This window comes from Somniosus microcephalus, chromosome 28 (genome assembly GCF_052327205.1).
Source record: "Somniosus microcephalus isolate GS21.2 chromosome 28, FLI_Smic_1.0, whole genome shotgun sequence".
Taxonomy (NCBI): domain Eukaryota; kingdom Metazoa; phylum Chordata; class Chondrichthyes; order Squaliformes; family Somniosidae; genus Somniosus; species Somniosus microcephalus.
Window position 1 is genome coordinate 46,554,642 of NC_141014.1, and position 19,763 is coordinate 46,574,404.

Sequence of the window (19,763 nt, forward strand, 5' to 3'; positions counted from 1 at the left end):
GATTCTGAGAACAGAGACGCTTTCAAATTCAGTTTGAGGAAAGTCAAAGAAACCAACAGCAATGACATCACAGAATAATCATCCAAACCTCTGTATTCCAAAGCTCTGATTGGCTCTGGGTATCACACACCGCCCCCTCTCCTTTGTTAATTTTTTTTTTCCCAATAGAGCACAGTTTATTTACAGTTAGTGACATTTCACATTAAGAGCCCAGCTCTCAGCTCTTGCACAAAGTCACAAGCCATCATTCCCTACAGGACAGGAGTCTCGCACACAATTATAAATACAAGTACTAAACACAATAGGCTTCATCCCTGCAGTCACTCTTCCCCCAGGGTGTGCTTGTCAAACAGGTACTCTCCCATGCCATTCTCAGGGGCTCCCAGTCTCTTCAGGTTGGTGATGTGATCTCCAAGCTTCTTGATCATCTTCACTTGCTCATCCAAGTAGTGGGTCTCCAGGAAGTCACACAAATGAGGGTCGGTCCTCTCAGTGGAGAGTTTGTGCAGATCCAGCAGACTCTGGTTGACATTCTTCTCCAGCTGCAGAGCTCTCTGCATCGCCTCCAGACCATTGCGCCACTCATCCTGCTCTGGTTTCTTGATGTCCGCCAAGATGATTCGGCCTCCACGCTGATTCTGGAATGTCATCAGTTTCTCCGCGTGCTCCCGTTCCTCGTGTGACTGCTCCTTGAAGAACTCGGCAATGTGACGCAGGGCAACGTCATCCCGGTCAAAGTAGGAGGACTGCAGATGTTCAAGGTGATGATGCAGCTCCTTCCCTCCTTCCAAGTAGAAGTTGGCTGGTGTTCCTCTCCCCTCTCTCCCTCTCCTGAGATGGAGGCCTTTCCTCTCCTCCTCTCCCTCCAGGCACCTCAGATATGGATGGTCTGGTTGGTGGTAGTCTGGCGTCTCTCCTTCTCCTTCTCCTCCCTGCCTGGTCAGGAGGCCACCACGCTCCACTTTCCTCCTGCAGCACTCAGAGCAAGGCAGAGACAACCTGCAGCACTCAGAGCAAGCCAGAGAATGATTCCAGTCCTCTGGATTACTAGTTCAGTCAATTTACCACTAGGCTACTGTCCCCTTCCCTTGGGGTCCTTATTGCCTTGTCAGCCAATGACACTCATTTTTCAAAGTTCTGATTGGCTCTGGGAGTCATCTCCCCTCCTCCCTTTACTTGATTCTCTTTTTGTGAAAACATAATTTAGACAAATAAAAACTGTAAATAAACCATCAAAACTTCAAATAAACCCTAAGAATCAAATCAAAATTTGGTTTTCCAACTCAATAATGCACCCCAGTCCCCGCGGCGCCCACCGGTCACAGAAATGATCGAGCGCGCCGGCGGACACCGCGTGTTCCATCTCCAGGGCCACCCGGGCGCGAACATGGCCACGGAAGAGAGGGAGGCAATCCGGCCGGACGACCCCCTCGATCGCCCGCTGCCTGGACCAATTAATGGCCTTCTTAGCCGGGCCCAGGAGTAGACCCACGAGGAGGTCCTCCAACCTGCCCGCTCCCCTCCGCACCGGGTGACCATAGATCAAGAGCGTGGGACTGAAGTGCAACCAAAACTTGAGGAACAGCCCCTTCAAATAATGGAAGAGGGGCTGCAACCTCTCACAATCGATATATATATGAAATACGGACTCCTCCAGACCGCAGAACAAACAGGCGGTCTGGGAGTCCGTAAACCTACTTAAGAACCTATTGCACGGGACTGCCCTGTGCAACACCCTCCAGGCCAAGTCCCCAATAGAAGAAGGGAGGACTCCCGCATAGAGAGCCCCCCAATGGGGACCTCCGCCTCCGTCGGAAGGTAAAACGGCACGCCACGGCGTGTCCGGACGGCAGGCGAAGATGGCAAAGTGGAAGGTGTGCAGGAGCAGCCCGTACAGGAAACCCCTCCGTGTGGAATGAAAAGGCACGGAGGGTATTTCCTCGAGACGGCTCAAGTTGTGAGGCGCCGGTTCCCGAGGGGGGGTTCGGGGCTGCGCGCCGACAAGGAATTCCGTCCGAACGGGGGAAAGATCAGACGGGATCGCCCCACACGCTTGAGCCGCCTCGATACGCCTAGTGGTGCCGGGGCGCACTTTCGCCTTTATCGACTCGATGGCATCGGCCGCGAACCATACGTTGACCCAAGACATGCGCCTTGCCAACTCCTCCGGCGCCATCCAGCCCGCTCCTCCGCCATCGAGCAGGTCCCCGACTCGAGTCACCTTGCCAGCCACAGCTCTGCGCTCCGCCAGCCACCCGAACCTGCGGACGTGGAGGTGCGGATTCCTGAACAGTGGCTCCTGAAGGACAGCCACCATTCCTGTCGGGGGAGAGCTGCGCCTGGAAGCGACCTGGGTCCAAACCCATAGCAGTTCCTGGTAGAAGACAGGCAGCTCTCGCAGGCTGGCACGCGTGCCACCCACTTTCACAAACAGGAGCTGCGTGTCATAATTGAGGCCGTGCAGCTGGCGGAAAAAATACGTCGCCAGCGCACACCATCTTGGAGGATTCTCAACGTACAGGTATCTCTGCAGCGTCTGAAGATGGAAAGTCGCAGCCTGGGTGCGAAGGCACACCAGCGCCTGACCGCCCTCCCTAAGCGGGAGACTCAGAACCGCGGCAGAGACCCAGTGCATCCTGTTGTTCCAGAAGAAGTCGACGAGCTTCTTCTGTATCTTGGCGACAAACGCAGGGGGAGGGATCAGAGTAACCAACCGGTACCACAACATGGCGGCCACCAGTTGGTTTATGACCAACACCCGACCCCTGTAGGACAACACTCGGAGCAATCCTGTCCAGCGTCCTAAGCGAGTGACGACTTTGGCCTCCAACTCGTGCCAGTTCGCCGGCCAGGCATCCTTGGCCGGGCAGAGGTAGACTCCCAAGTAGAGGAGGTGCGTAGTGCTCCAGGCGAAGGGCCTGAACTCCTCCGGCAGGGAGTCCACCTGCCACTGACCCACCAGGAGTCCAGAACATTTCCCCCAGTTGATCCTGGCGGAGGATGCGTCCGAGTAAATCTGCTGGCATTCCCGCATCCTCCGCAAGTCAACGGGATCCGTGACCATGAGGAGCACGTCATCGGCGTAAGCCGAGAGGACCACCTCCACGCCCGGCCCTTGCAGAGCCAGTCCCGTCAACCTCTTCCGCAAGAGGCGCAGGAAAGGCTCCACGCAAATGGCATATAACTGGCCGGACATGGGGCATCCCTGACGCACCCCCCTCCCGAAGCGAAGGGGCGCCGTCAAGGACCCGTTAACTTTAATCAGACACTCCGCGGCAGCGTACAGAAGTCGGATCCGGGCGACAAAATGCGTCCCGAACCCGAATGCGCGCAGAGTCCCGAAAAGATACTCGTGATCCACCCTGTCGAACGCCTTCTCCTGATCCAGGGAAAGGAAGGCGACCGACAGACCAGCCCTCTGGGAATGGTGGACCAGGTCCCGGACCAGATGGATGTTATCATGGATAGACCGGCCCGGGACCGTGTAGGACTGGTCGGGGTGGATCATGTGGGCCAGCACGGCGCCAAGGCGAGCAGACATGGCCCTGGCAAAAATTTTATAATCCGTGCTGAGGAGGGAGACCGGGCGCCAGTTCTTAAGGCGGAGATCACCCCTCTTAGGCAGCAGGACAATCACCGCCCTGCGCCAAGAGAGGGGCATCTCCCCGGTCGCCAAACTTTCCCCCAGGACCCGCGCGTAGTCGCCTCCCAGGACGTCCCAGAACGCCCTGTGGAACTCCACGGTCAGCCCGTCCAGCCCCGGGGACATCCCCCTAGAGAGCTGGCGGAGGGCGCCGGTCAGCTCCTCCAGACACAGAGGAGCATCCAATTTTTCGGCGCCCTCCAGGCCGACCTTCGGCAGGTCCTCCCACAAAACTCTGCGCGCATCCTTGCTGGACGGATCCGGAGAGAACAGAGCCCCGTAATAGGCGCGGGTCTCCGCGCGGATTCCCTCCGGATCCGAGACCGGAGATCCGTCGTCGGCCAGCAGCTCCAGGAGCTGCTTACGGACCCCCCGTCTTTTTCCAGCGAGTAGAAGAAGGGGGAGCCGCGGTCCAGGTCCCGCAGGAACTGGATCCGCGACCTCACGAACGCGCCTCGGGACCCGACGAGCTGCAGGTCCTTCAGCGCGCCCTTCTTCTCTTCGTACACCAACCGCAGGGCCAGGTCCTCGACGACTTGACCGAGACGGGACTCCAGGTCGAGCACCTCCTTCTCCAACCGCCCGACTCTGGCTTCCCGCCTCTTGGTCGACCCCCTCGCATACTCCTGACAGAAGAGACGGACGTGAGCCTTGCCCACGTCCCACCATAGCCTCAAGGAGGGTAAGCCCCCCTGCTTCCTTCTCCAGCCGGCCCAGAACCGACGGAACGAATCCTGGAACCGCGCGTCCTCCAGCAGCAGGTTGTTAAAGTGCCAGTACGCGGACCCACCCCGCGCGCGCAGCGGAACGAGCTCCGCCCACACCAGGTGGTGGTCCGCGCACGGCACCGGCCGCATGGAAGCCGCCGGAACGCAGGAAACGTATGCCCGGGAAATGTAAAGGCGGTCGATTCTGGACGCTCCTCTCCCAGGCCTCACGCAAGTGAAAGCGCTGGAGTCGGGATGGAGATTTCGCCAGACGTCCACCAAGTCGAGGGACCCGACCAGGTCCCTCAACTTCTCCATCGAGGCCGGGCTTCGCAGGCGGCCGGTGCGGTCCCTTGCCTCGAGGGTGCAGTTAAAATCCCCCCCGATGACGACGCACTCGCCCGCGTCGATGGAGCCCAGAAGAGTGGACACTTCTTCAAAGAAGCGCGCTTGCTGCGCACGGGCCCCAGGGGCGTACACGTTCACTAAATGGAGCGGCACGCCCCCCAGGCGAACAGTGACCTGGAGCAAGCGGCCCGGCACGAGCTCCTTGACCCCCAAGATCTCCGGCTGAAAATGCGGGGCCAGCAAAATAGCCACCCCACTGGAAACACTGGAGAGGTGACTCATGCTGACCCCTCCTTGCCACTCCAGGAGCCACATGGCCTCGTCTCCCGGAACGGTGTGGGTTTCTTGCAGGAAGCATACCGCATACTTCCCGTCCCGAAGGACCGAAAAGTTATTAAATCTGCGGCTAGCTTCCCTGCCGCCGTTGATGTTGAGGCTGGCTATGGTTATCTTCATTTCAGAAGCATAATCCAACCCCTACTTATCACTAACGGGGGAAGGGAGGGCGGCCGCTAGTCGACCGCCACTCCCTTTGCAGCCCAGTGAGGAAGGACCGGAACTGACGCAGCTCGAGCGGGTCCACGCCCGTGTCCGCGACCATGGTCTTGAAGGCGACGCGGGCCGACCCGACGAGCAGCACCAGCCCCGACCATCTATCGAGGGCCAGCCGGGTCCTTTGACGACCCTGGCACGTGGCCACAAAGTCCCGGAGATCCTCAATGGGAATGAGGGGGGGTCCCGGCGAGGGGCGCGAGGTCCTCCATCTCCTCATCAGCGATGGAATCGCATTCCTCCTCCGCCCCCACCAGCGAGTCCCCGTCCTCCTCCGGGGGGTCGCCACCAGCGGCCGACCCGTCCGCCACGCGGCGCGCAGCGAGCGGCTCGGCCGCGACGGCCGGCCCCGCCTCCGCCCGGATCCCACCCCCAGGATCGGTAGCGGAGGATTCCTCCCTGGGCTCCTCTAGGGGCGCCGGGCCAGAAGACGGCGGCGGTTCAGAGTCCCCCCCTGCCCCGGGCGCCGGAACGACCAGAGAGATCAGAGAGTACGTAAAAACGAACTCCTCCATGTCGCCCGGCACCGGAGACAGAGACAGAGGGCCTTCCTCTTCTGCGCCACCGGCCTCCGACCCAGCGGATGGGGTAATCTCATTTAACCCCTCGACGAGGTCGAGCAGCACCTGGGAGACGACCGGGTCACTTTGGGCGAGCTCATTATCCGAGGACTCGCCCGACCCGAACCCCAGGCCGCCCGACCCGTCGAGAGGTAACGGTACTGAAAGAGGATCTACTTCTGCCGCGGGTTGCTCCGCGACCCCCCCCACGGGCAGGGTCTCGTCCCCATCCCCGGGAGGCACGAGCTGGGCAGACACCTCTGCCTCAGCCCCCCTAGGGACAGGCGACCCCTGCCGTTCGCCCGTGATGGTATTAGCGGTGGGGTGTGGTGCAGTACCCGCGGCGGGCGACGACTCCTCCTGACCGGAGGGACCTTCCTCCTCCCGGTCCTCCTCCTCATCCAGGGGGTCGCGCCTTCTTTTAAGTGCGGAGGGGTAGAGGGAAACCTCCATTTCCGCAGAGGCCTCCCCCGCTCCCCCCGGTGGAGCGGGTTTTTCGGGTCCCTCGGGCCCAAGCCCGGCCGCAGGTTCTGGCGCTACCGCCTCGGCGGTCGCAGCCACAGGCTCGGGCACGAGGTCCCCCCCGCCGCCGCACTCCGCGATTAACGCGGCGACGCTCTCTGGCGTCAGGGGCTCCATATTGTGGGGCACGCCCTCCTCGGGGGGACCCGCCCTCCGGTATTTACTTTTCCCCCGCGTCTTCTTCCCGACCGGACAACCATCCTCCCCCCCCGCCGGAGGCCAGGATGGCATCGACCTCCGACGACGACCGCACCCCGGTGGTATTTGTTTGAGGGGGGGCACGGCTACACCCGGGGGGAGGAGCGGCGGCGGCGCCAGCTACGGCCACGCCAGTCGATCTGGCGGCCTTGGAGGCGGGGCAGTTCTTACGGATATGCCCCACCTCCTTGCAGGCATGCAACCGCACGCCGTCCGTCGTATAGAAGACGCGGTACGGGGTCCCCTCGCGGAGGACGGAAAAGGCCCCGTCCGTCTCCCCCTCCCGCGCCAGCTGGATAAAGGCCTGGCGCCGGAAGGAGAAGACATGGCGAAGGCTGGGTTCCCGGAATCCGAGCGGGATCGGCGTAATCCCCGACCTCACCTCCCCAAGTTGGTGCAAGTGGGGGAGGAGGAGCTCACCGGAGATGAAGGGCGGGACGTTAGACAACACGACCCTCTGCGCGGTGGCCTCAAGAGGGTCCACCGGCAGGAAGGTCCCGCCCACGGTGAGCCCCTGGGCGATGGCCAGGGCCACCGCCCGCTCGGACTCCAGGAAGAACACAGCCTTCCCATACATCCTCGAGGCGGCGAGGATGGCTGAAGGGCCGACAACCCCAGCCATCGCCTTCACACATTCCTCGATAGTCATGTTGGGGTGAGTGTAGCTCTTCACCCCGAGCTTCTTCGTAATAAGTCGGAACGGTGACAGGGCAACGGAAGGAGCGGGAGCAGCCGTGGCTTTGGCCGTCACCGCCGCATACGTTCTCGCTGGCCCCGTCACCGCCGAAGACGTCGAAGCCATACTGGGGTGATTTTTTGGGAGCTACACACACCCCAAGTCACAGGCCGTGTGGTATTAAGTGGCCTCAGTAAAAATGTAAGGTCTGCCACCGAGCAGAGGGAGTTTAAAGCCAATGGCCCACCTCTCCCCTTGATGGAATGATTGGGAGAGGGGCCTCCTCCTCTCTGCTCAAAGTGGCTATTGGTGATTTTAAGGGAGGTGCCCTTTGAGAGAGACAAAAGAGAGGGATAAAGAGAGAGAGAGGGGTGGTGGGTGGGAAGGAGGGGGGGGCCCGCAAAGGCAGGGTCACCACTCTAGGTGGTATTTGGTGGGTGGGTGTCAGCAGGGGTGCACTCCCCGATGGTAACAAAGTCTATGAAGATGATCTTCGGGCAGGGGGAGAAGATGTCTTCGCCTGGGTAGGCTGGAAAAAGCCCAGGCTCAGCCCCACACCAGGTCTTCTCGATGCAGGTAAGCGAGTAAGAGGCTTCACCTGGGCAGCTCCAGCCGACCCAGGCCAGGCTTTCCGGCCCGTCTTCTTTCCTCCCCCCGCCTAGAATACACAGTCTTTTGGGGAATGCCCAAAAAAGACACCCACCTGCAGATGTTGGAAGTAACGATGCAGCTCCTCCCCTCCTTCCAAGTAGAAGTTGGCTGGTGTTCCTCTCCCCTCTCTCCCTCTCCTGAGATGGAGGCCTTTCCTCTCCTCCTCTCCCTCCAGGCACCTCAGTTGTAGATGGTCTGGCTGTTGGTGGACTGGTGCTTCTCCTTCTTGCCAGGTCAGGAGGCCACCACGCTCTTCTTTCCTCCTGCAGCACTCTGAGGAAGCCAGAGACAACCTGCAGCACTCAGAGCAAGGCAGAGAATGATTCAGGCCTCTGGATTACTGGTTCACTAAATTTACCACTAGGCTACTGTCCCCTTCCCTTGGGGTCCTTATTGCCTTGTCAGCCAATGACACTCATTTTTCAAAGTTCTGATCCTCTTTTTGTGAAAACATAAATTTAGACAAATAAAAACTGTAAATAAACCATTAAAACTGTAAATAAACCAATAACACTTCAAATAAACCTTAATAATCAAATTAAAATTTGGTTCTCCAGCCCAATTATGCACTCCAGTCCCCGCGGCGCCCACCGGTCACGAAAGTGATCGAGCGTGCCGGCGGACACCGCGTGCTCCAGCTCCAGGGCCACCCGGGCGCGAACATGGCCACGGAAGAGAGGGAGGCAATCCGGACGGACGACCCTCTTTCAAAGTTCTGATTGGCTCTGGGCGTCATCTCCCCTCCTCCCTTTACTTGATCCTCTTTTGGTAAAACCATAAATTTAGACACATAAAAAACTGTAAATAAACCATTAAAACTGTAAATAAACCAATCAAACTGTAATAAACCAATAAAACTTCAAATAAACCTTAATAATCAAATTAAAATTTGGTTCTCCAGCCCAATTAAGCACTCCAGTCCCCGCGGCGCCCACCGGTCACGAAAGTGATCTAGCGCGCCGGCGGACACCGCGTGCTCCAGCTCTAGGGCCACCCGGGCGCGAACATGGCCACGGAAGAGAGGGAGGCAATCCGGACAGACGACCCCCTTTCAAAGTTCTGATTGGCTCTGGGCGTCATCTCCCCTCCTCCCTTTACTTGATTGGTGCTCTGAGAGGCTGCCACTTCTGATTGGGTATTGAGGAATGTCACTCATCACCTAGGCGGCCACGCCCTGGATTATCCAGCAGTATAAATACTAGGAGTTCGGGGGGGTTGGTTAAATCCCAGCTTCTTACTTCAACAAAGTTTAGATTTAGCAATAAATAATAATAATAATTAGGATGGCTTCTCAAGTGCGTCAGAACTACCACAAGGACTGTGAGGATGCTGTCAACAAGCAGATCAACATGGAGCTCTATTCCTCCTATGTTTATCTCTCCATGGTGAGTCTTGTATTTCTGACCACTTCATAGTGGAGTCTATGTAATGTTACTTTACTAAATTCTGTGCTGTATCTAGCCCACCCCTCAATCTATGCACAGTAAATTCATTTTTAAAGCTATAATTAATATAATGCAATTGATCATCTTGTGCATTAATTAAAAAACTGCCTCTCTGGTCCTTGCAGTAACTGAACCATATTCTGAGTATCTTAATGACTCTCTCTTTCCTGGGCTCTTGTGAGTGTGGTGTTGAAGTTTATATTTGGAATACACTCTGCATTCAAAGTGTGTAAATCAGAATTGTTATCCTCACTTCTAAATCACTCCATGGCCTTTCCCTACTTCGCTTTTGCAATGAGGGGATGTAATCTTAAAATTAGAAGTAGCCCATTTAGGAGGGAAGTCAGGAGATACTTTTTCACAAGGGTGGTGGAAATCTGGAACACTTTCTTTACCTGCTTTCTCCTCCCCCCCCCCCCCCCCCTCCCCTCCCCTCCTAGCTGTGGATGCTGGGACAATTGGAGCTTTCAAGACAGATGGTTTTGTTGGGTAAGGGTCTCGAGGGGGATGGAGTCAAGCTACAGGTCAGCCATGATCAAATTGAATGGTGAAGTAGGCTTGAGTGGCTGAATGGCCTACTCCTGTTCCTAATATTCTTAATCTCCTAGTTTTAAGTATCAGTTTGTGCCCTTCTGTCTTTTCGCTAACTCCCTTTGCTTTAATGGTGGTAAATCCTTCAGCCACTTTGACCCTACTCAGGGGAACTCTCCCTTAACTCCTCTGCTTTCCTACTTCTTGACCTTGACCAAGCACTTCAAATTCTGAAGGCTTATGAACCTTTATTCCTTGGTATCTGGTTCTCCTCTGAAATGCCTTGATTAGTGTTGAAGGTGCCAAATTAATGCTGCTTGTGGTAATTTTAGTTCCATGGGATGAATGTAGCCATTAAGACTCAGACCAGTGTCTCCTCTTTGATGTACTACATGAACTGTGCACTGTGACTAGACTTTAATGGGTTTGCTTCTAATGCCCCTTGGCAATAGCTCTGGGCCAATAATTGTAAGTTACTATTTAATCTGCTCCCACCACCCTTTCAGGCAGTTCATGCACTTGAGTTTGCTCATGTTGCCTCTTTTTTTTGCCATTTCCATTGGCCAGTTTCCCTATTGCTAGGGGTCAGATTGTCCACTCTACCAGGTTAGTGAAGTAAGTAGGCCTGTGCTAATGTACAACAAGTTCAGTGAGGCTTGAACCCTTTGAAAGAAAGTGAAATCCAGGTTGGCTTTATGTACAATAACCATGATAGGTCTGCTATGAGATACACAACGACTTTTCTGATCTCTCCATAGTCCTATTACTTTGACCGGGATGATGTTGCCCTGCGTCACTTTGCCGAGTTCTTCAAGGAGCAGTCGCACGAGGAACTGGAGCACGCGGAGAAACTGATGAAATTCCAGAATCGGCGTGGAGGCCGAATCATCTTGGCGGACATCAAGGTTTGGCTCAATAAACGAGTGACCTTCTGTCTGGAACCCCTCGGACTGATTGTTTCAAATACTTTCTAAAGCAATTGGTTCCAATTTATAACAGGCCAAGTGGGTCCATGACAGAGTTTATACTCCACGAACCAGTTCCCACCGTGTGTCATCTAACCCTATCTGCATATCCTTTTATACACCTCTCCCTAGTACATATCTAGCGTCCCCTTAAATACATCTGTTATTTGACTCCGGTAGTTGTGTTGGCTTAATGCAGTAGTTCTATTTTCTTCAAACACATTGATTCATGGTAAGAGTAGACATTTGCACCCCTAATTTCCTTCAATACTTGTTTGTTTAATCCATTGTACAGTGAACTGTCTGTATTTCCCTTTCCAGAAACCAGAGCAGGATGAGTGGAGCAATGGTCTGGAGGCGATGCAAAGAGCTCTGCAGCTGGAGAAGAATGTCAACCAGAGTCTGCTGGATCTGCACAAACTCTCCACTGAGAGGACTGACGCTCATGTAAGTTCTTGATGCTGTAACGTGGGCATTTGTTAAATTGGAGGTGGTGGAACCTTGAGCCTATTCAAAAGATCTCCATGCCCAATAGCTTTGTGTTGGTGCCTTTTAGGTTTTTGATTGGTGGGAGCTTGGCCTACTGTGGACATTGACTAGTAAATGTGTCCCAGTGATTCTAGGATCTATGCCCCTATTGTGCAGGAAGTTTAATCTAATGATGCAGTAATTCCATTAATCTCAATTGCACCACTAGACTGTCCTGCAGTCCAAGAGGATTAAACACTCCGGGGGAAGCTAGGATGTTCCTTGAAATCTGCTGCTGGACATAACTAGTTTCCCTCTTTTTCCAGTTGTGTGACTTCCTGGAGACCCACTACTTGGATGAGCAAGTGAAGATGATCAAGAAGCTTGGCGATCACATCACCAACTTGAAGAGACTGGGAGCCGCTGAGAATGGCATGGGAGAGTACCTGTTTGACAAACACAGCCTGGCGGAAGAGTGACTGAAGTGACTGCAGGGATGAAGCCTATTGTGTTTAGTACTTGTATTTATAATTGTGTGTGAGACTCCTGTCCTGTAGGGAATGATGGCTTGTGACTTTGTACAAGAGCTGAGAGACCTGGGCTCTTAATGTGAAATGTCACTAACTGTAAATAAACTGTTCAATATTGGACTGGATTTTGACTCTTTGTAAATTTTAGTAGTTTTTGTTCCAGTTAGCATAACTTGGTGACATTTCCAGTATTACACTAGGCTGTGCAGCAGTGTTGTCATGGGATTCGGTCATAGAATGGTTATAGCACAGGAGGCCATTCGGCCCGTTGAGCCCGTACGGCTCTCTGCAGGAGCATTTCAGCTCATCCCACTCCCCCACCCTTTCTTCCTGTAGTCCTGCAATTTTTTTCTTTCTGGTATTTTCTAGTTCCCTTTTGAAAGCCACGATTGAATCAGCCTCCACCACCCTCGGGTAGTGCATTCTAGATCCTAACCACTCCCTGCATAAAAATGTTTTTCCTCAGGTTGCCTTTGGGCCTCCTGCCAATCACCTTCAATTGGTGGCCTCTGGTTCTTGAACCTTCTGCCAATGGGAACAGTCATATGAATTTTTTTTTTGCTGCTGTAATTTGACTATATTTAACTTGGATATTCAGACACAGGTTGAAAGATCTCCTTTCAATTGTAGGTATTTCTTGCAAATACTTCAATCTTGTGTTGCAAACGAAAGGCAATGATTCAGCATCCACAGTGCTCTGGGGTAGAGAATTCCAAAGATATCTTACTAGGAAAGTGTGAATACCCTATTGGGCTTTGTTCTGGGACCCCTCTCCTCCCCCACCATGGTTGACCAACCTGCCAACACTCATGGTCTTGGGTAAGGTATTGAAGGATGAGGAATCCATGTGGAACTGTATTCCCACAAAATATAATCCTTCTGGAAGGAGTAAATGTATTTCATTAAATGAACAAAGTACAACCCCCAAGTTAAATAGATACTTTTCCTGAAATTCTTTTTCCCCCCTCCCTGCCTGTTCCATCAATGTATAAACCCAATACCAGCAGCTCCTCCATAAATGTATTGATTGGTATTCAGGCCCATTGTGCAGTTCATACCAAATAGCAATCATCCTTTCCAAATCCTACTGCATCTCCATTTGTGTCCTTCACCCCCAGGAATGGATTCAACTGTTGATGATGCTGCAGCTGCAACACGCCAGTGTTTACACGTTAATTTAGGAACTTAGCTGAGAACTGCACCGGCTGCAATGAAATTGCCATCTTCAGCCATTCCACGTTGATGTCTTTGCATCTCTGAGGCATTTCTGGGGTATCGGAGTCCCCACATTTCACACGACGATGAGCCACAATTCTACGAGTCGGGCTGAGTTTGACGGCTTCATGTTTCAGACAAAACAAAGTCTTCAGCTCACTCGATGTGAAAAACTTTACAGGCGCCCAAGTTTTAAGAATTACATTGAATTTACAGCACAGAAACAGGCCATTCGGCCCGACTGCTCCGTGCCGGTGTTTATGCTCCACACGAGCCTCCTCCTGCCCTTCTTCATCTAATCCGATCGGCATATTCTTCTATTCCTTTTTTAGCAAACTTCCCCTTAAATGCATCTCTGCTCTTCACCTCAACTACTCCATGCGGTAACGAGTTCCACATTCTAACCACTGAAGAAGTTGCTCCTGAATCCCCTGTTAGATTTATTAGTGACTATCTTATATTTATGGCCGAGTTCTGGACTCCCCCACAAGCGAAAGCATTGCCTGCCTCTGTTCCGCGGCTATGTTCGCGCCCGTGTGGCCCTGGAGATGGAGCACGCGGTGTCCGCCGGCACGCTCGAGGCCTTCCGAGACCGGTGGGCGCCGCGGGGACTGGAGTGCATCGTCACCCCAGCCGGTGTCATTCTAATCTAAGTTGATAAGCCTTATTTGACGTTTTCCTTAAATTTGCAGATAAATTGTACAACCAAAAGGAGGGACAACTGATCCCTGGCTGATGTTACTTTAATTTAAGTTGATAAACTTTACTTGACATTTTCTTAAGCTGCAGATAAATTGTGCAACCACAAAAGACCACAAGTGAAAGCATTTTCTTTCCATCTACCTTATCAAAACACCTTCATCATTTTAAAGACCTCTATTAGGTCACCCTTCAGCCCTCTTATTTCTAGAGAAAAGAGCCCCAGCCTGTTCAGTCATTCCTGACCGATATAACCTCTCAGTTCTGCTATCATCCTTGTAAATCAAATTTCCACCTCCTCCAGTGCCTCTATATCCTTTTTGTAATATTCTCCTTAGAGCAGAGAAGGCTAAGAGGAGATTTGATAGAGGTGTTTAAAATCATGAAGGGTTTCGATAGAGTAAATAAAGAGAAACTGTTTCCAATGGCTGAAGGGTCGATAACCAGAGGACACAGATTTAAGATGATTAGCAAAAGAACCAGAGGCGACAGGAGGAAAAACTTTGTTACACAAGGAGTGGTTAGGATTGGGAATGCGCTGCCTGATGGGGCGGTGGATACAGATTCAATAGTGGCCTTCAAAAGGGAATTGGATAAATACTTGAAGTAGAAAAAATTCCAGGTTCCTGGGGAAAGAGCGGGGGAGTGGGACTAACTGGATTGCTCTTTGAACGAGCCGGGACAGACTCGATGGGCCGAATGGCCTCCTCCTGTGCTGCGCTATTCTATGATTCTATGGAGACCAGAACCGTGCACAGTACTCCAAGTGTAGTCTAACCGAGGTTCGATACCAATTTAACACGTTGAACTCGGGTGCGGTTCGGCTGCAAGCACTCCCCGCACTGAGGTCAGAACGGCACTAATGGTAACTGTTTGCATCTCACAAAATCTATGAGGTCGACGTTCACCCCGCTCCGTGCCGATACATTTCCTACAGTCTGACTACAAAGAAGCACAGCCCTGGTAGCAGCTCCCCGAGTGACGGGCTAGAAAATACACAGAGAAACATAGAAGATTGGAGCATCAGTCGGCCATTCGGCAACTCGAGCCTGTTCAGCCATTTAATGAGATCGTGGCTGATCATCCAAGGGCTGATCACCCTGTCCCTGCTTTCTCCCCATATCCCTTGATCCCTTTAGCCTCAAGAAATATATTCAAATCCTTCTTGGATATATTTAATGAATTTTCCTCAACTGCCCTGTGTGGCAGAGAATTTCACAGCTTCACCACTCTCTGGGTGAAGAAATTCCTCCTCATCTCAGTCCTAAATGGCTTCCCACTTATCCTTAGACTGTGACCCCTGGTTCTGGACTCCCCGCCATCGGGAACATGCCTGTTTTTCTGGAAGAGAAATTTCTGTCTTTACATTCGAAGGGATTGTGTGATGGGGAGAAATATTTAATGGAAAGTCAAGCCTCATGGGTCCCGGTTCTACAGAATCTGAAAATGTGAAATGAATAATACTCTGGTGTATGTTCCATAACACACAAAGATGTTTCCAATCAATTGATTCCATTTTTAGAATATTAATTCACGGAATGTGGGCGTCGCTGTCAACGGCCAGAATGTATTGCCCGGCGCGAGTCGCCCTGGAGAAGGTGGGGGTGAGCCGCCGCCTTGAACTCCGTGCGGTGAAGGTACTCCCACAATGCTGTTCGGCAGTGAGTTCCAGGATTTTGACCCAGCGACGATGAAGGAACAATTGTAGGAAAATTCATCGATAGCGAAGGATGATTCTCAGCACCTTGAGCTTTTGGAAAGCAGCAAATTGTCATTTAATTCAAATGAGAGCATCAAACAACGAGAGACTTTCCGATTTGAAGAAGGTCAAGGAACCCAAAAGCAATGACATCACCGAGACTGATCTCCCAAACCTGCCGGTTTTCCATAGCTCTGATTGGCTCTGGGTCTCACCCCCTCCTCCCCCACACACCCTCTCCTTTGTTAATTGGTGCCTGGATTCAGGAAAGATTCCTGATTGACAATCCCTGAGAGCCAATCATTCCTTGTTTGAATGCAGGCTGTCCCAGTAGTATAAATACAAGAGCTTGAGTTAGAAAGGGTTAGTTTTTGAACTTTCTAGGTGCTAGTGAGCAGTAATAGTATAACAGGAAATAGTGAAGATGGCCTCCCAAGTACGTCAGAACTACCACAAGGACTGTGAGGATGCTGTCAACAAGCAAATTAACATGGAGCTCTATTCCTCCTATGTTTATCTTTCCATGGTGAGTCTTGTATTCCTTGTTGCTGTATTCTTAAAAGCTGGACATTCTGTAGTTCCATGAACTGGCTTTCAACTATATTTCTCTTGACTTCCTTACCTGGGGAAGCAATGTTTGAGCAGTGAGTACTTCAGGGTGAGCTTGTTGTGTTGATGGCCTGCTCCTTGTAGCAGCTGCACTCTGTTGAGCAGGTTTAATATATGGAACTAGCTCAGCTGCTGCCTGAGTTTGTAACAGAAGAGCACAAACCTGGTCAAGTGACTGTTGGTGCTTGTTGATATGAAACAAAGTTCAGTTTCAGTGGGGTGACTGTAGTGAGTGACATGATGGCAGGTCCTCACTAGCTTTCTCTTTAACTGGAAGTGAAGTTCTGGGAATTCTGGTGTTGAAGCCTTGTTCACTGTGCCTAGATCTCTTTGGCTACAAGGCACTTTGGGAGGTAGTCAATGAAGTCACCTGTTATGTGGGAAATGCAGCAGCCAATTTGTGCACAGTAAGCTTGCACAAACAATGAGACTCATCAGATCATCTGTTTTGGTTGAGGAATAAATATTGGCCTGGGAATCTGGAGAGAACTCCCCTGTTCTCTGAAGCAGTGCCTTGAGATCTTTCACATCCACCTGAGGACAGACAGGGCCTCTGTTTAACATCTCATCTGAATGACAGGAAGTAGAGGAGGGACTACTTATCCAGCAGTAGAGTTTAGTTTGACTGGTCATGAAATATAATCCTGAACTGTAGTTTATAGTTTTTATTTGTTGGTTGACTGTTTCATCCTGGTTCTTGGGAGGAGAAGCTGGCCAACATGTTCAGATTAGTGAAGTGAATTGCATTTTGCTAGTTAACCAATGGTATCTTCAGGATCAAGGGAGAAGCCAGGGACAGGGTACTTGTTTGGATGATCAGCCATGATCTCACTAAACGTTGGAACAGGCTCAAGGGGCCGAATGGCCTACTACTGCTCCTATCTTCTATGGTTCTATCTATTTTTGCAAGATTAAGAACTCACTAGCTAACTAGGGGTAAATATAATCTTGCATTGTATATGAAGATCTAGGTCTGATGAAGCTGTTTAAAATTCTCTCCACAGTCCTATTACTTTGACCGGGATGATGTTGCCCTGCGTCACTTTGCAGAGTTCCTCAAGGAGCAGTCACATGAGAAACACGAGGATGCTGAGAAACTGATGAAATTCCAGAATCGGCGTGGAGGCCGAATCATCTTGGAGGACATCAAGGTTGGATTCAATAAATGAGTGGCCTTCTGTTGGGTTCCCCTTGTTTCCAATACTTTCTAAAGCAATGCTGTCATTCTGTATTCCTGTGACACATTGGTTCATGGTAACATGGAATTCTGGCTGCTTTTCACCCCTGTTTTCCTTGTGCTGTCTTGTGTCTTTTTTGTTTAATTCATTGTAAGTGAACTGTGACTTTCACCTTCAGAAACCAGAGCAGGATGAGTGGAGCAATGGTCTGGAGGTGATGCAGAGAGCTCTGCAGATGGAGAAGAATGTCAACCAGAGTCTGCTGGATCTGCACAAACTCTCCACTGGGAGCACTGACCCTCATGTAAGTTCTTGGTGGGTTTTTGGGTGTGTTGGAGGTGGTGGAACCTTGCTGTCCTTGAGCCGATTCAACAATCTACATGCCCAATCGCTTTGTGTTGGGGTGTCTCCTGGGTTCTTAAGGGGGTTGCGGTGAGGATGGGACAGTTGGCCTTATGTGGACATTGAGAATAAGTGTGTCGCAGTGGTTCCAGGATCTAAGCATCTATTGTACAGGAATTACTCGATCATTTGAGCAAATTTACATCATCTCAATTACACCACTTGACTATCCTCCAGTCCAAGAGGATTAAAATCCCAACTCTAGAGGAAGTGGGGGGAGCTTGGATGTTCCTTGATATCTGCTACTGGCCATAACTAGTTTCACTTTGTTTCTTTTCAGTTGTGTGACTTCCTGGAGACCCACTACTTGGATGAGCAAGTGAAGATAATCAAGAAGCTTGGAGATCACATCACCAACTTGAAGAGACTGGGAGCCCCTGAGAATGGCATGGGAGAGTACTTGTTTGACAAGCACACCCTGGGGGAGAGTGACTGAAGCTTATTGTGTTCAGTACTCGTGTTTATATAATTGTGTGGGAGACCCTGTCCTTCAGGGAATGATGGGTTGTGTGACTTTGTACAAAGAGCTGTGAGACCTGGGCTCTGTGTAATATCAACTGTCACTAACTGTAAATAAACTGTTCAACATTGGACTGGATTTTGTCTCCTTGTAAATTTGAGTGGTTGCTTATTTTCTGATAACATTTGGTTGTCTTCAGACAAGAGCTACGCTGGGCTGTGTCCTCTGAGATGCTGTGCGTTGGCGACGTATTTCTTCCACCAGCTGCACGGCCTCAATTACGCCACGCAGCTCCTGTTTGTGAAAGTGGGCGGCATGCGTGCCAGCCTGCGGGAGCTGCCTGTCTTCTACCAGGAACTGCTATGGGTTTGGAACTACGTCGCTTCCAGGCGGAGCTCTTTTTCTCTCCCCACCCCCCCCCCCCCCTCAGGAGCAGCGGCTCTCCTTCGGGAGCCGTTGCTCAGGAATCCGCACCTCCACGACCGTGGGTTCGGGTGGCTGGCGGAGCGCAGGGCTGTGCCTGGCAAGGTGACCAGAGTCGGGGATCTGCTCGATGGCGGAGGAGCTGGTGCGGCGCTGGTCCTGGGCCAACGTCCGGCTCGTGGTCCAAGCCATTGAGTCGGTGAAGGTGGCACTGGGCCCTGGCTCCACTAGGTGTATCGAGGCGCCTTGAGCACGTGGGGCGATCCCGTCCGAGCTTGCCCCCGTTCAGACGGAGTTCCTAATCGGCGCCCGGCCCCGAAACTCCCCTCGGAAACCGGCTCCTCACAACTTGCGCCGTCTCGAGGAAAGACCCTCCGTGCCTTTTCATTCCGTGCGGAGGAGTTTCCTGTACGGGCTGCTCCTGCGCAGACACCACTTTGCCGTCTGCGTCTGCCATCCGGACACGCCTTGGCGTGGCGTCTTGCTGACCGGCGGTGGCGGAGGTCCTCAATGGAGGGCTCTCTACGCGGGAGTCCTCCCTTGTTCCATCGGGGACTTGGCCTGGAGGGTGTTGCACGGAGCGGTCCCGTGCAATATGGTTTTAAATAGGTTCACGGACTCCCAGGCCGCCTGCATTTTTTGCGGCCTGGAGGAGTCCGTGTTTCACGTTTACATAGAATGTGAGAGGTTGCAGCCCCTCTTTCATTACCTGAAGAGGCTGCTCCTTGATTTTTGGTTGCACTTCAGTCCCACGCTCCTGATCTACGGTCACCCTTGTGGGCCTGGCTAAAAAAGCAATCAATTGGTCCGGGGGGTCGTTCAGCCGGATTGCCTGCCTCTCTTCCGCGGCCATGTTCGCGCCCGGGTGGCCCTGGAGATGGAGCACGCGGTGTCTGCCGGCACGCTTGAGTATTTCCGCGACCGGTGGGCGCCGCGGGGACTGGAGTGCCTCTCAACCCGGAAAACCAAATTTTAATTTGATTTATGTTTTAGTTGAACTTTTGTTAATTTACAGTCAAATTTGTTGTTGGTCCAAACTAAAAGAATACACTGGGCTGTGTTTACACAGAATGTGAGGTGGCAGTCCTCCTTTCATTCATTATGTGAAAGGAGCTGCTCAATTTTGGGTTGCACTTCAGTCCCACGCTCCTGATCTTCGGTCACCCAGTGTGGAGGGAGCAGGCAGATGAGAGGACCTTCTCGGCGGACTGCTCCTGGGCCTTCCCAAAAAGGCCATTAACTGGTCCAAGCAGCGGGCGGTTGAGTGTTGTTCGGCCCGATT

The 19,763-nt window shown here is 52.4% G+C and overlaps 2 protein-coding genes and 1 pseudogene across 2 annotated transcripts in view; 2 read left to right on the top strand and 1 right to left on the bottom strand.

Annotated features, from left to right (window-relative positions):
- The window catches only part of LOC147099747 (ferritin heavy chain, oocyte isoform-like), a 412,482-nt gene that overhangs the window by 79,580 nt on the left and 313,139 nt on the right, over positions 1–19,763 (top strand). The window lies entirely within an intron of this gene.
- Positions 220–19,718, bottom strand: LOC147099749 (ferritin heavy chain-like; annotated as a pseudogene).
- LOC147099750 (ferritin heavy chain, oocyte isoform-like) lies at positions 7,777–11,921 on the top strand. The gene is made up of 4 exons (XM_085969154.1): positions 7,777–7,782; positions 10,592–10,738; positions 11,120–11,245; positions 11,593–11,921. Exons 1-4 carry the CDS (start codon positions 7,777–7,779, stop codon positions 11,743–11,745), a joined length of 432 nt encoding a protein of 143 aa, XP_085825280.1. The 3' UTR covers positions 11,746–11,921.